This window comes from Vipera berus (assembly GCF_964194415.1).
Source record: "Vipera berus genome assembly, chromosome: 2".
Lineage (NCBI taxonomy): Eukaryota > Metazoa > Chordata > Lepidosauria > Squamata > Viperidae > Vipera > Vipera berus.
In genome coordinates, this window is record NC_138203.1 from 264,857,659 (window position 1) to 264,874,435 (window position 16,777).

General features: G+C 42.9%; 1 protein-coding gene across 1 annotated transcript; it reads right to left on the bottom strand.

Annotated features, from left to right (window-relative positions):
- Positions 1-4,363: 4,363 nt before the first annotated feature.
- TEKTL1 (tektin like 1) lies at positions 4,364-15,531 on the bottom strand (the record flags this gene model as incomplete). The annotated part of the gene is made up of 7 exons (XM_081315540.1): positions 4,364-4,564; positions 5,777-5,890; positions 6,578-6,673; positions 8,721-8,887; positions 10,642-10,840; positions 11,973-12,077; positions 14,977-15,531. 7 exons carry the CDS (start codon positions 15,529-15,531, stop codon positions 4,364-4,366), a joined length of 1,437 nt encoding a protein of 478 aa, XP_081171666.1.
- Positions 15,532-16,777: the final 1,246 nt, after the last annotated feature.

Consider the following 16,777-nt stretch of genomic DNA (forward strand, 5'->3'; position numbering starts at 1 on the left):
AAAACTCAAATACTTTGGCCGCCTAATGAGAAGGAAGGACTCACTGGAGAAGAGCCTAATGTTGGGAAAGATTGAGGGCAATAGAAGAAGGGGATGACAGAGAATGAGGTGGCTGGATGGAGTCACTGAAGCAGTAGGCGTGAGCTTAAATGGACTCCAGAAGATGGTAGAGGACAGGAAGGCCTGGAGGAACGTTGTCCATAGGGTTGCGATGGGTCGGACACGACTTTGCAGCTAACAACAACAACAAAGCTGTCTTTACTTTCCACGTCCATTCATTCAAACTGTATGTCCCCTATCTCATTACAAGTGATTCTGAGCAGTGAACAATCAAATAACGTTACCATCACATTGCAAAAATTAAACTATATAAGATGATGTTACAATCCATGGCTGTTGTCACAGCCAGGAGATGGGACACTTGTCAAGCTGGGGCCCTGTGCCTGGACAGATAACCAAGTTTTTAGGGCCTTATGGAAGGCCAGCAGGTCAGGGTTATCCTGATCTCCAGAGGGAGGATGTTCCATAGGGCAAGTGCTACGGCAGAAAAGGCACATTTACTGGGCCCTGCCAACTGCCATTTCCTGGCTGACAGGACCCAGGCAATCTATCCTGCCAGACAAAATTGGTTGGGTAGAAACAACTGGAAAAAGACAGTCCCCCAGGTAACCCAGTCAGAAGCCATAAAGAACTTTAAAGATGGCAACCTGCACTTTGAATTGCACCCCAAAGCACCTTGGCAACTTGCAGTGTATGCCTCCCAGCATACACAAAGGACAGCACAACAGGAGGCTGATGGTGCAGATCAGCAGAGGGGTTGGACAGCTCCAGGCGATAACTGCTCACTCAGGATAAGCCTAATGACTTAAGCTGTTGACAGCCCCAGGCATGGTCAGCCTGGTGGGAAGCCAGGATCTACACCCATTGTCACGTGCACTGGCAGGAAGCCCAGGGTTGAACTGATTGGATGCCATCCACCTGGGCAGGTACAAATAGACGCCAGGCTTCCCTGTTTCCCCAGTTCGTGCTGTTCAGAATAAACTCATCTTTACCCCAGCTCTGTGTCCGTCTCTATGTGAAGCACGCGACTTTACACTACATGAAGGCCATCCAGGCATTGTCAGAATGAAAGCTTTAGCAAAAAGCTACCTGTGGTGGCCAGGCCTAGACAAGGCTATTGAGGCACAGGTACATGGATGTTATACATGCCAGCAATCAAGGCCTGAAATGTCAAATGCCCCAGTTCACAGGTGAGAGGAAACGCACACTCCCTGGTCTAGAATTCACATAGACTTCGCTTGGCCCTTTCAGGGACAGCTCTTCCTCATAGTGGTAGAAAGCCACTCCAAATGGCTTGAAGTAATCCCAGTTGCAAACATGACTAGTACTAGGACCATCCAGGTGCTGAGAAAACTCTTTGCCACACTGTTGCAGAATTAAGAGACTCAGACCTCGGAATCAAAAGAAGTTTGTTTTATTTTGCACGCAAAAGGTTCAGATTAGAGAGCAAAGGCAATGTCTGAACAACTTTCCAGGAAACAAGCAGGTACATTTATAGTCTTCAAAAGTCACAGAACACGGAAATGTAAATTATTAATTCTGATTGGTTACATGGATTCTAAGCCCCCTTCTAGCTCATCCCTAGCCCCCCTTTGCAGTGCAAAATTCTAGCCAAATATCATGCAACCTTGTTTCTAACAATGGTCACAGGCACCTTGCTAGCATCTAAGTTTCCTGTGCTATGTCTGTGGTTGGGTACAAGCGAGACATATGTGGTTAGCTGTAACTGAATTCTGTGACAGCTATACCAAAGGTGCCCCAGGGGTGAATGTGTGGTTTGACATTTTCCATTTCCTTGTTCTTCTTCTTCTAACTAATACACGCATTATTCTCTATGCCTCACTGTTGTGTCCTACCTCACATTTATGACATACAGCATCCATATGTATTATTTATATTTTTCCTTATGGCCTGCCTCAACACATGTGTTGCCAGATGTCTTAGTTTCAGACAATGGGGCCTAATTCACTGCTGCTTAATTTCAGCCCTTCTTGAGAGCAAATCTCATCAGACACGCAATGTCTGCCCCATTTCACCCATCCTCTAATGGTCAAGCTGAACGTATGGTGAGGACCACAAAGGAGTTACTTAAACGCATAGTAACAGGGACTGCCATCATAGACTGGCAGATTTTTTACTTTGCCAGCATTCTACGCCCGCACTACTACAGGCAAAAGTCCTGCAGAACTTCATTGGGGGAGGTGACTGATCACTAAACTGGACAGGTTGCATCCAGATAGAGTGGCAGCAGAAGCCTCTCAACCAAAACCCCCAAGGGGGCTGCAAGTGCGCGACTGGGTATGGGCCAGAAACTATGGACATGGGAATCTGTGGGTTCCTGGTAAAATTACCAAATCATCTGGTCCCCTCTCGTACAAAGTGGGGCTGGAGGGAGGGTGAGTTGTCAGACGCCACATTGATCAATTAAGGAAGCGGTTTCCAGAACGGCCACTAAGCGAGGACTGCATCATAAGTCCCTCCCAAAGTCCCCAAACTAGCAGCCAAGACAGCCCATACATGGACTCTCAAGACCCTTCCTTCTTAAGCAATCAGGAATTTGGCGTAGAGGAGGAGAATCCAGAAGTGCAACATGGATCCCCTGACGGAGTAAGTCAACCAGATCTTCACAGCCATTGTGCTAACTCTGCTGAACAATCTGACTCTGGGGTGGGCCAACCTGGAGAGGCCAGCCAGAGAGCTTCTAATTCCTTTGACTCAAGTGCATTAAGGGACACTGGTCTGCCTGGCCCGATGCATAAGCTGGTAGACCAGAAAGTGACTGGAACCCTGAGGCTTTCCAAAAGGGCACACAAGCCTCCTACTTATCTAGCAGATTATATTGTAAAATAAAGGAACTATAATGTATGTACTGTTGACTTGTTGCTGTACTGAAACAATAATGGAGCTATGATGTTGTTAACTGTCTTAGTGTGTTGTTATTGGGAGCCTAGTCATTATGGTGATAAATCTTGTAACTTGTATTATTTTGCTAATTGTTGCTATGATGTGTTCATTCTAAGAGGGGAGGGGTGTTATCTATTGGGCTTAATAGTAGCACCACGTGGTAAGCTGGAGCTAGCTAATGGCTCCCAGCAACTCAGACTCCCCGTCTCCAGTGCTGCTTTTGGCTGCCCCTAGGTGGCAATGGGTTGCTTTAAACCTATTGGCTGCCACCTAGGGGCCAGGCTATAAATATCTGCAGACTGCAGCTCAGTTCCTCAGTTCAGATCCTGCAAGCAAATAAACATGACCTTGTCTCCATTCCTGCGCAACGAACCCACTACACAACAGAGAGTATTAAGAACCTCAAACACAATACGTTGACTTTAAATGGTCCCTTCCTGTTCTCTGATTCTGTGTATTGTGCGCTCAGATTTGGATTTAGTAATTAGGTTTACAGTAGAGACATCACCCTGCCAACAAAAGTGCGTATAGTCAAGACTATGGTCTTCCCAGTTGCAATGTATTGCTGTGAGTGCCAAAGAATTGAGGCCTTTGAACTATGGTGCTGGAGAAGACTCCTGCAAGTCCCTTGGACTGCAAGGCGATCAAACCAGTCAGTCCTAGAGGAGATCAACCCTGACTGCTCTTTAGAAGGTCAGATCCTGAAGTTGAAACTCAAATACTTTGGCCACCTAATGAGAAGGAAGGACTCACTGGAGAAGAGCCTAATGCTGGGAAAGATTGAGGGCAAGAGAAGAAGGGGACGACAGAGAATGAGGTGGCTGGATGGAGTCACTGAAGCAGTAGGCGTGAGCTTAAATGGACTCCAGAAGATGGTAGAGGACAGGAAGGCCTGGAGGAACGTTGTCCATGGGGTCGCGATGGGTCAGACATGACTTTGCAGGTAACAACAAATTAGGTTTACAATAGGAGAAAACAGTAACAGTGACCTTTGTTTTCACTGTTTATCTCCTGCCTCTGTTGCAGGAGCTAGATAGCATACGCAGTGCTTCCTCCTCCAGATTTTCTCACAGCTCTTCCTGTGAGATAAGTTAAACTGAGACAGACTGAGTAGCCCAAAGTCAACCAGTGAGTTTCCGTGGCTAATGCTGGATTTGAACCTGAGTCTTCCCTCTACCTTAATCTCTACTACTGTAACTTCTGCACCACATTCTACGTTAAGCAGCCATGCTCCCCTTCTCTCTCAAGAATCTGACTTAAGAGTATTTTGCTAGTCTGAATTTGGTATTCCGTTCTATTAACACAGCCCGTCAAATATTTTCCCCTCCTTAACTATAAAGAAATTGACTACTATAAGTGTCCAGCTTTTATTTCAGCCCTAATTAATTTGCCCGGCTTCCTAGGTATAGACCAATTGAGAAATCTCATTCATGTTGGTGCGTGGATGCATGCGGCGCTGCCGCAGCCGTTTAATACCACCATCAACATCATAGCCTGTCTGCTTGTTGTGAATGCATTTGTGCAAGTACTTCTGAGTGGCTTTTAGATGTTGGATATTCATGGCCGTATCTTCCATGAAGCGATCAATCTGTGCAGTGGACTGGATTAAAAAAAAAAAGCAAGAATAGAGAAGAAAAAGTAAGCAAGGGTTTGCAAGCCTGAGAGGACGTATTTGCAAATAGGTTTTGTATCCACAGAGTTAACTTGCATCGTAATGAGGTGTACAGTTAATTCAGTAGAAGAGAATATTTGTTAGAAGAGAGTATTTGTAGCTCAGGGTTGAACTAGGAGGGGTCTTTGGTGTTCTCTGAGCTCGGTTGGGTTTTTTTTGCAGACATTTCATTACCTGACTAGGTAACACCATCAGTGCTAGAAAGGAGTGGGGTTTGCTCTTTGTTTAGGTCCAAGTGGTTTGCCCTGTCAGTGTTGGTGGGAGCGTTGTTTTATTATTGGTAATTCTTTGATTAGCCTCTTGCTTACTTTTTGATTGTTTAAGTTGGCAGTTCCTGAATTGGGATATTGTTTGCTGCTTGACTATTGGTCTGGTGTTAATATCTGTTTATCTGGGTGTTGATTGCTGTTGAGGAGGTGTTTTAATCAGAGAACTATAAAAAAATACTTCCACCAACAGTGGCAGAGTAAACCACTTATATATAAACAGAGAGCAAACCACATTCCCTTCTAGCAGTGATGATGTTACCTAGTTGGGTAATGAAATGTCTGCAAGAAAACGACCAAGAGAGCACCAGGAAGCCCACAGATAATTCAGTTTAGCATTTTATGCCACAAACACTGCAAGTCCCACTGACCAAAATAGAACAATTAAGCCAGACATGTCAAACACAAGGCCCGGGGGCCGGATCCGGCCCGCGAAGTGGTTTCATGTGGCCCGCAAAGCCATCCTGGAAACAGTGAGGGAATGGCCCCCACTGCCTTGGCCCTGGCCCAGAGACCCTCCTTCTGCCAAAGACCCTCAGATCTGTCCCACTCCTGCCCAGGCCCCCATAGGCACCCTTGATGCGAACGATGTAGAACTGGCCACGCCCACCCAGTAGGCCATACGCACTTTAGCCACGTCCACCCAGTAGGCCACGCCCACACTGGCCATACCCACCCGGCCCCCTGAGGGCAACCACAATGTTGATGCGGCCCTCAATGAAATTGAGTTTGACACCCCTGAATTAAGCACACCTGCCAAAAACAGCTTTACTGCTATTTTGAAAAACTTCCTTTTATTTTCTCCCCATGCCAAAATCCATGGTCTGGAAGACTGCATTATACATCCTACACAAAGGCTATAATATCCCCTTACCTGATTGAGGATTGCAGCTTCAGGCAATTGTGTTCCCACGTGTCTCTGATATGTCCTCACCATTGGCCGTGTCAGCTTTTCCCGTGTCTCCAGGTACTTCATACTCTCAGGGCCCTGTGGAGATAAATTCAAAGCATAGAAAAGCAACTCTTTTCAAATCAAACTCCAGCTAATCCAGCTATATAAATATTTTTTAAAAACATTGTGTTTTATCATTTTCAGTGGGGTTTTTTTTTTGATTGGGAGCTGCCCAGAGTTGGTTGAAAGATGTGCAGCTGTATAAATGTTTTAAATAAATAGTCAGAGTTGGAGTGGGCTAAAGGAGAGAATTACAGCCTTTGGGGGGTTTTATATATATATATATTTTAATTCCATTTATATCCCGCCCTTCTCCGAAGACTCAGGGCAGCTTACAAGCTTAGCAGTAGCCTTCATTCTATGTATATGCCTGCTTATTAGGGCTTTCACCCCCCCCCCCAGCGGCATTATTACAAAGTCAGCTTAATTGCCCCCAACAATCTGGGTCCTCATTTTACCTACCTCGGAAGGATGGAAGGCTGAGTCAACCTTGAGCCTGGTGGGATGCGAACCTGCACTAATTGCAGGCAGCTGGTGTTACTTAAGTAGGCATTAGCCCACTGCTCCACCAAGGCATCATTTTTCAGGATTTGATTTAATTCTTTTTAACTTTTGTATCGATTTTTGTTTTAAATACCCTGTAAACCGCCCTGAGTCCTTCGGGAAAGGGCGGTATATAAATCCAATAACTAAAATAAATAAATAAAATAAATAATATCTCACCAGTGTCAATCCACGAGTGAGACGCATCTCATGCTGGAAACGTTGGCAGCGGTGCAGAGTGCTGCGTGTTCCTCCCAGGGTTATATCTAATTTTTCCTGCCAGTGAGAGGGAATAAAGGAACGATTGAACCAGGCTGATCAGACGTGCTAAATTTCCGAATATAATTCTAGCTTTTTAAGCGCCATATTTTAGAACCAGGAATATTCTTAATATGCATCCCTTGTCTAGATACAGAGTTTGAGAAGAACAGGACAGGATTAAAAAGTCTGTTGTTAAAAGTACAGGAAATCTTATGACCACAACTGAGCCCAACATTTCTGTTCCTAAGTGTTGTGATTCAGGGTCAGCCTGTGGGTTCGGCAGTTGGGTCGGACGACTCAGAGGAGGAGGAGGAGGGGGTGTTAAAGAGCTTGCTGAGGGGATTGGACAGCTTGATGAGAGCCCCCAGCCAGGCCCCTCTCATCTGGTCACGACGGAGACCCAGCTGTGTGAGCCTGACAGTGTGGATGAATATGACCCACAGCTGGCCCTGTTCAAGGACGCCTGACGCAGGAGGCAGTCAATCAGGAGTAAACAGAGGAAGGCAATGGGGCACCTCGGAAGGAGGCAGAGAGAGGCCACGCCCTGAACTGTATTTAAGGGGAATGTGTGGGAGGGCTGGTTTGCTGAAGGCAACCGCTTGGATAGTTCCTGTTTCTTAGCTCCTGTTTCATGGTTGGTGTCTTGTCTTGCTCTGTTTTATGTGAATAAATTTGGCAGGCTTTATTCCAGCCTCTTGCCGTTTGTAAAGAGGTTGTCCCTGCTTTTGCTGCAGGGCCGGTAGCAGGCTGGTACAGAAGACTAAGTGGGACATTTGTTAAGTGAGTATTGCCCCATTTTATGACCTGGCCACAGTTGTTTCAGTGAATCACTGCAGTCGTTAAGTTAGGGACATGGTTGTTAAGTCAATTTGGCTTCCCCATTGACTTTGCTAGCCAGAAGGTTGCAAAAGGTGATCACATGACCCTTGGAACACTGCAACCATCCTAAGTATGAGTCAGTTGTGAAGCATCTGAATTTTGATCACATGACTATAGGGAGGCTGCAATGGCCTTAGGTGTGAAAAATGGTTATAAGTCACTTTTTCCAGAGCCGTTGTAACTTTGAACGGTCATTAAATGTACTGTTGTAAGTCAAGGAGCACCTGAATAGATCAGTGTTTTTCAAACTTGGCAACATATTGACTGGGGAATGTAAGTCCACTACGTTCCATTAAGAACTGATACGAAAGAGATTCTGTTGGGTTCAATTTATATAACACCAAGTTCTAAATCTGGATTAAAAAAACCTCTATCTTTTGCATTCACTTAAGATGCCTGAGCAAATATGTCTTTATATGTCTGGGTCATACAGCATGGAAAACAATAGCTGGGTCCTCACAACAACTTTGTTATATGACACCTAGAGTTGCTTTTGGTGAAATGGACGGCAGTGTACGGTAAATTAGATAAATAAATAACAAATAAACAAACTAAACCACAGACTAAAAAACCAAAGTGAATTTACCTTTTCCGTGTTCTTCAGAAATGCTTCCTCAACCTTCCAGTCTAGTTTTCAGTCCTGGAAATGCTAGAAGGTCCCTTTTAAATGTTGACTATGGAAAACTCTGCTTAGTGTATGGGATCAGCCAGGGCATTGCCATTTGAGGCCGTAAATCACAAACTATCCAGTCTTCAGTCTGTTTAACACACTGTGTGAACTGGACAGTGGGTTAGGCAAAGGTTAATCTTCCTAGCCATCAGCAGATTATTCTAAAAATGATGCTGTGTTATTTGGTGGCAAGTTCCAGAAAATTACAGGGATCCTGGGGGTGGGTGGGGAGGGGGGTAGGAGAGAAGAGCGCATGTTCTTGATTCTATTCTAGAGAAAGACAAAAAACCTAATGACATACTGCTCATCAGCAACAGGAACAGGATATGACAAAAGCAGTGTGTATGTAGTCTGACTTTACGTTAGACGGCTTCCATTTTGTAATTGTTTAGTTTCATTAAGATTCGTATTCGTTCTCTCAGAATTGGCTTGCTGTTTGAACAGATCAGTGGATGGATGGATTGTCTGACTAACGTCACCTATGTTTACACCAGGACACCTCCCATTCATTACCTTGTGACCGAGAGTCTCCTCCATCTTGCCTTGCAATCTGTTCTCAATGGCTTCGTGCACAGTATTACGGGTGTCTCGTGCCTCACTGATAGTTTTTTGTAACTGAAGCATCACTTCCTTGGTGAGAACGGTAAGACGCCGGGCATCTTCTAAAGCTCCTGCACACTCTGGAGAACAGCAGTAATGAAACAAGAGGAAATAAGAGCTCTCCTCAAATCTGCTTTGTTGGTTGAACGTGGCTAATAATTCAAACCAGCTTCCGTTCCTTTTCACAAGCAAGGACAAGCCACGTGTGAAATAATCTACTCTTGTTTAGTTGAAGTTTCTTCTAGGTCACTTGTGTTTTTTTTACCTCTGAATCATAGAATTGGACCAAAAGATACGTGCTGGTCTAAGTCTTTGGATTGACCCCTTTACCATTTGCAAATTCCTAAATATATCTGCAGTCCTTTCTCGGGGCAAAGAATTCTAGAATCTTGAATATGCCAACAACTAGATTCATCCAATTAAAAATGAGCGCATCCTTCATCATGTAATATGAGCATTAGATTACCTCTGTCTGGAAAGTCGCTTTGAGAAGAGAATATCAGTTAAAAAAAACCAAGCATGTGCCATCTTACTGTATCTCATTTTGATTTTATCTTTGCCTCTGACTTGGTCTCACTTCTTTTTTGTGAATTTGAGGAGTTGGAAATACCGATATAGTTTTAAAAGTGGAGAAGGAGAGACAGCAGTGGTGAGAATTCTCCTTATAGGATGAGCCACTTATGAGAATGCATGCTTTTGCTTGCTGCCTGATATGTGAAAGAAAGCACTTAATAAGGGCATACTAGGCTAACTTTGAGGGCTGTTCATCATTTCAGTGTCTGGATAGACACTAAGCTCCTTAACAGCAAAGCATGATTGGGAAAAAAAAAGATTCACCTCAACTTTCCTTAATGAATTTTAATGCCAAGAATTGAGGGTTAGAGCACAGAACAGTGAAATAAAAACCTTGCAGCCCTTCTTTATTAATTAGTCATTAATCTCGTTCAACTCCTTGAAACTGTTAGATTTCTTTTTCTTAGGCTGTTGTACAATCAGCTAAACAAATCATTCCTGTCTGTTGATTGTTTTTGTCTCTCTTTAAGTCTGTCACAGCCCCTTTGCTTTGTATGAGATGCTCTAGCAATTACAGAATTTGAGGGTTCTGATAACTTCTTACAGAGGTCTTGAGAGGAACTGTCATTAGTTGCCCGAGAAATTCTAGAAAAAAAGCAATCCAAGAGCCTATAAATTTTCCCACTTTTTGAACGGATAAGCAATTTGTCTGCAATGTGTATCCAAATAGTGATGGCGAACCTTTTAGAGACTGAGTGCCCAAAATGCAACGCAAAACCCACTTATGTATCATCGGGTGCCAGGTGGCCGTTGCCCATTGGGTGGGTGTGGCCCATTGGGTGGGTGTGGCTGCAGTGGTAACAGCAGACCGGGTGGGACTAAAAAGTTCCATCAGTCAATTCCAGCTTTGCTAGATCTCTTTTTTCCCCCTAAGAAGTTGAAATGGATTGATTGAACCTTTTTTTTTCTGCACACGGCAGCGGAGGCCTAAAGCGAAAAGGTTTTATAAAACCCAGCTGAAGGCCTAGGACTGGGGCGACAGCGCACGTGCCCACAGAGAGGACTCTGCGTGCCTCCTGTGGCACGCCTGCCATAGGTTCGCCACCACGGAAATAGACTCTTTTCTTCAACCGCTAACAAATTCTCATTTGTACAGCTTGTTTCTTGAAATGCCACTGATACGATAGGAAAAGGTGTGTATTTGCTAACATGTGAAATGCACGTAACCTTTGTTATTACTTGATAACCAGTTAGCCATATCAAACCATGTCTCTTAAGAACTTACTTCTGTACGCTCCCCAAAAAGTTAGGTAGTAATTACCTGGTGTGAATGGTCCCACGGAGTTTGGAATTGGGGTTGCATTACGCTCCACCCAGGGGGATGAGGGCCGGTCCAGGCCAAGCCAGGAATCACGCCCAGCCGCTAAGAGAACCATGCGCAGAGGCTGGGGCACCAGGTCGAGCACACGGCCACGTTCACCACACAGGGTGTTGAGGGTTTCCCTACATGTACCTAGTTGCTGCAAGAAATTGGGTGCTGATGAAGAAACTGAAGATGAAACAACCACTTTTATTCAGCCTGCTAGACTTATATCTAGGCTTAGAGATAAGCCGAGCATAGTTCTCTGCCACTTAATAATAATAAACCTTTATTGTCAAAGTACAAAGAGTAAAGAGATACCGTCCAGGGTGTGAGAGAAGCCAAATCATGGCTTGTGTCAGCTTCTTTTCTTAAGTGAATCGCTGCCGTTGTTAAATTAGTAACCAGGTTATTCTGAATCTGGCTTCCCCCTTGACTTTGCTTGTCAGAAGGTCGCAAAAGGTACATGACCCCAGGACGCTGCAACCGTCATAAATATGAATCGGTTGCCTAGCATCTGAATTTTGATTATGTGAAGATAGGGATGCTGCAATGATTGTAAGTGTGAACAACAGTCATAAGTCACTTTTTCCCAATGCCATTGTAACTTTGGTCACTAAAGACGAGGACTGCCTGTATTTCACAGGTTCCTACGTGATATGCCAAGGATGAGAGAGCCTGAAACTCTGAAGAAGTTAAATTGCATTTAGCTGATCCGGCTGAGTTGTGTTTTAGGAGCACCCCTGGAAGGCCACAAATTGAACATGCCTGCTGTAAGCTAAGCAAGCAACAGCCCCTTTGCCTTGGGGGTTCTGTATCACCCTAAGTTTGCTAACCTACAAACTTAACTGTGTGGTCCCGCAAGCTGTAATTCTCAGTTCCATACAAATTAATCAATCTGAATTTCATCTCTCAAAATCTGGTTTTCAATCCCTGAGATACAGAGGATTGCAGATTTTGATAAAGTAATTTTGTTAGTTCTTTCCCATAACATACAGGCCCAGGCTGAGAATTTTAATTTTAATTTTAACTGGGGTTTTATTTGTTCAGGGACGGATATAATTTTTTAAACTGTTTTTAACTTTTGTATTTTTTGTTTTAATCACCCTGTAAACCGCCCTGAGTCCTTCGGGAAAGGGCGGTATATAAATATAATAAAATAAATAAAAATAAAAAATAAAGTGTCCTTATATTTTCTGCTTTGATTATTTCATCCGTCAGTAGCCCCTTAATATCCACTGGTATGGATCATGGGATCTTGCCTACCATTCTTCATCTGTTTAATTCCTTACCTTAAGATGGTCTCCTGACCAGGCCATCATGTCCTGCAGTTTGTTTTTCAGTTTTGTAAATTCCTCTTTTTCCCATTTCATGAGTGCATCTACTTTGTCGCGTATCTACATGCCAGAAAGGAAATATTTATTTGCTCGTTTGTTTGTCAAATTTATGTAGTCACCCATCTCACAAATTTCGATATGCAATAAAATCAACAATTAAGACAGTCTTAAATAACCACTTAAAACAATTAGACGTGAAGATAAATAAGATCGTCGGAGTATGCATCAGAATCTGGCACATCAAACAACCAATTCAAAAAAATGTGTAGCAATTGAGCATAATCTTCCAGGGCAGGAATGGTTTATATAAATTGTGTGTGTCAGGACACACAAATAGAAGAATACAAAAAAAAAAAGAATACCTAAAATAAAATCAGACGAAATGGGCAACTCAGTGTGATTACTATTTCAATTTTAAGTGTTGGGGGTGTTTGTCGTCATTATTTTTCTTTTCACTATATCCATATATATATTTCTACTATGTTTTATTTATGGAAGTAGATATCTATGATAAGGGAGAAAGCTAGAAAAGCATTCAATATAAAGTGTCTTATGAAAAGTTTAGAGACAGAAGATTATCATCATACAACAGAGAGTTTATTCAGTTAAATAGTAGTTTCAAGACTGATAAAAGAAGCCCATTTTCATTTAATCGTTCACATTGCCGCAGGATCTCAAGGTAATGCTCACAAATTCAGAAGAAATTAAAGAAATCCATGGAAACTATGTATCTCTTGTCACAGTAGTAGCTCAAATGATTAAATAGAACATCTGTTTTCAATATAACTGCCATTAACAGATATTGCGAACAGAGAGGAAATCATTAGTTTGTTCATCAGAACAGTTTTTCATCATTAGATGTGCTGTGCCAAGAACACAATATGTTTGCACATACGCTCTTTTAAAAAAAAAGCAAAATAATTTCCTTGTACTAATACTAAGTGCTTGAGCTATGAGTAGTTAATCATTGTTTGCCCAATGAATGGGCTAGGTTCATACAATGGACGAGGGGGGACACGATAGCAGTGTTCCAATATCTCAGGGGTTGCCACAAAGAAGAGGGAGTCGAGCTATTCTCCAAAGTGCCCAAAGGCAGGACAAGAAGAAACAGATGGAAACTAACCAAGGAGAGAAGCAACCTAGAACTAAGGAGAAATTTCCTGACAGTGAGAACAATTAACCAGTGGAACAACCTGCCTCCAGAAGCTGTGAATGCTCCAACACTGGAAGTTTTTAAGAAGAGACTGGACAGCCATTTGTCTGAAATGGTAAATGGCCTGAGCAGGGGGTTGGCCTAGATGACCTTTGTAATGTATTGGTCTTTGTCTTGCTAGGGCAGGGGTCAGCAACCTGAAACAGTGAAAGAGCCACTCAGAACTGGTTCCCTCACAAAAGGAAAAACTGGGAGCCTCAAAAAATGTGTGCGCATGCGCGTACATGCGCACATGCGCAGAACAGGGTTTCACTGAAGAGTGGAGCCAAGGCGAGATATACACCTACCCTGCATATTTGAATTGATTGGTTGAAATTTTTTAGTCCCACTTTTTTTTTTTGGACTGCACGTGGCAGAGGACTGGGAGCCACAGGAGATGGCTGAAAGAGCCACATGCGGCTCCGGAGCTGCGGTTTGCAGACCTGTGTGCTAGGGGAATGTCACATGGGTTAATTGCTGGAAGGCTGCTCAAGCAGGGAAGCTGGCTAACGGCTCCCAGCTCCTCAGACAACCTGTCTCCAGCACCACCATTGGCTGCCTCTAGGGCAGCAATAGGTTGCTTTAAACCTATTGGCCGCCGCCTAGAGGCCAGGGTATAAATTGCTGCATTCGCAGCCCTGTTCCTCAGTTCAGTTCCTGCAACCAAATAAACAATGATCTTTGCTGAACTCACTTGCCTCGTCTCGTCATTGAAGCAACGAACCCAGTATCTTACAACCTTGAAGGTCCCTTCCAACATCATCATCAACATTATTATTATTATTATTATTATTATTATTATTATTATTATTATTATTATTATTATTGTTGTTGTTGTTGTTGTTGTTGTTGTTGTTGTTATTTAGGCCACAACTCCAATTTACAATTTAAAATGGCTGAATTGATTCTGAGCTAAGGTGGAATCAAGCAAGTTATATTATATTATATTATATTATATTATATTATATTATATTATATTATATTATATTATATTATATTATATTATATTATATTATATTATATTATATTATATTATATTATTATATTATATATTATATTATATTATTATATTATATTATATTATATTATATTATATTATATTATATTATATTATATTATATTATATTATATTATATTATATTATTATATTACATTACATTACATTACATTACATTACATTACTCGGATAGGTAAACACCATTACTGATACTGATCACCTTATAAAGGAAGACCAGAGTTTGAAAAACTGGTATTTGTAATGTATTAAGAGGAATAAACCCTGAGTGAGTCTCTGGTACTCACTGGCATGTAATGTATGGCTGTGAGAGGAGGACAATAAGGACGGGCTGAGCGCTAAAGAACTCGTGCTTTCAAACTGTGGAGCTGGAGAAAAGTCCCTTGGACTCCAGGGAGATCAAATCAGTCCATCCTAAAGGAAATCAACCCTGACCCTCCTTTGGAAGGACAGACACTGAAACCGAAGCTCAAATACTTTGGCCGCCAGATGAGACGAGAGGACTCATTGGGAAAGATGTTGGGAAAGGCAAAAAGGAGAAAGGGATGGCGGAGGAGGGAGATGGTTAGACAGTGTCATCAATACAATGAACATGAATTTGGGCAAACCTCAGGAGACAGTGGAGGTCAAGGTGACCTGGCGTGTTGTGGTCCACGGGCTCACAAAAGAGTTGGATATGACTTAGTGACTGAACAACGGCAACAACAACAAATCAAGGAAGGAGATGGATCTGAAAGGAATGCAAGTCTCACCTTTTCTGTTTCTGCCCGGTGTTCTCGGATGGCTTGGCTCTGCTTGTTGGTCATGAGGCCCTGGCGGATTTTATCCAACATGGCATCCAGTTGCTGCCGCATACGCATTATTCCCTTGAACTGCTCGTTGATTTCAATAAGAGCCTGGCGCAGGCGACTTACCACCAGGCGTGTCTCCCTGAAGTACTGAGCCACGTATTCATTGTTCTTTGTGTTGCTGTAGTCCCGGGAGCAAGGCAAGGATAACTTGCAAACCCAAGGAGGAGGCTTCATTTTGCTTTTCCATAGGGTCACCCCCGGCCCCTCCGGGGGTTTTCTCTTCACCTCTCCAGAATCCGAGACATCTATCTTGAATTTCCAGGAGTCAATCTTCAGCTTGTGCTCATATGGTGTTTCCTCAGGCTGGCCTGGGACTTGAGCAGGACGCCAGAGATCAAGGGCGTCCTTGCCGCATCTCTTTGTGAATGTAGAGGCTTCTTGTACTGTTGTACGTGTGTTCTGGTGCCACTTCTCAGCACCAATCTGACCTGTCAACAGGTGAGGAGGAGGTCCCATGACTGCAGCTGAATTCCTGGGGCTGTCAGGGAAGAGGAGTAAATGTTACAATGTAGCAGGAAAGGATTCCACCAAATGCATGAAGTTGGCAGGTGAGGCATTCAAGGTGTGAGGTCATGGAAGGGAATTGCAATCAGTGGCATAATGATTTCAAATGGGAAAGAAGGAAACCAAAATTTTGACATGCTGACCTTTTCACCCGATAAAATATAGCGTGTCTTGGGATAAGTCATGAAGCCGTGCCCTCAACATAAAATTCTTGTTCAGTCCCAATAGATGATGATATATGTAGCTCAGGATTGAACTGTAAGTGCTTGGTGCTCCCTGTGCTTAGTGCATTGATGAAATTACCTAGTCAGGTCATGAAATGTCTGCAAACAGACAACCAAACTCAGAGAGCACCAAGGACTCTTGTTCAGTCCCCATCAATATTTGGAATTGAAAGTTTGATAATTCTGAAAATTGGAATATCCTCAAGTCCATCTCTATTTCAATATTTGAAGATGTTTCCTTGATTTGTGTGGTTGTGGCTTTGACAATGTGGGAATATTGACATTTCAGAGAAGTTACTTTTTGGGGGTATTGGAATCTGACCTAGGTAAAGTTATTTGGAGGGCTCAGAAAATGAGCAGATGAGAATAGAATGATCAACTTTTCAGATGTTAAAAGGGAATTATTCAAATTCTAATCCTGGAAGAGCAGCCAGTAACCCAGATTCTTCAAATTCTTCCTATAATTTGCTGTATTTTACACATTCCATCTCTCACAGCTGTTCCCTCTTGACTACTCATTGCTATCCGCTCTCATAGTTCTTAAACATTTCATCACTTGTCTGTTTCCCCCAATCCCTGTCAGTTGGTCCATAACTGCTGTCATCTCTTACATTTTGGAAAATTTATTGCTTCCTCAGCTGCTGCTCCTTTTTTATTTAAACTGTAACCTTGCTTTGAAGCAGATACAACTGTTGCTTCTTGCTTAAACCTCAATGATGCAACTTTTGCAAAATTCCTCATTACTAGGTTGGATGGATGGAAATATACATATATTGATCAATAAGCCTGTTATAGACATGCATACTCTGGCGGGATGACCTGAGTGTAATTTATTTTTCTACTTGGTCATCCAGCAAGCAAATAAGGAGAGCAAATTAAGAATTGCCCAGAGGGAAACTCGAAAAAACACCAAGCAGTGTGGAGAACAAAAGAAGCTTCTCAGCAATTTGCAAGGTGGATGTAATCTTTGCCCT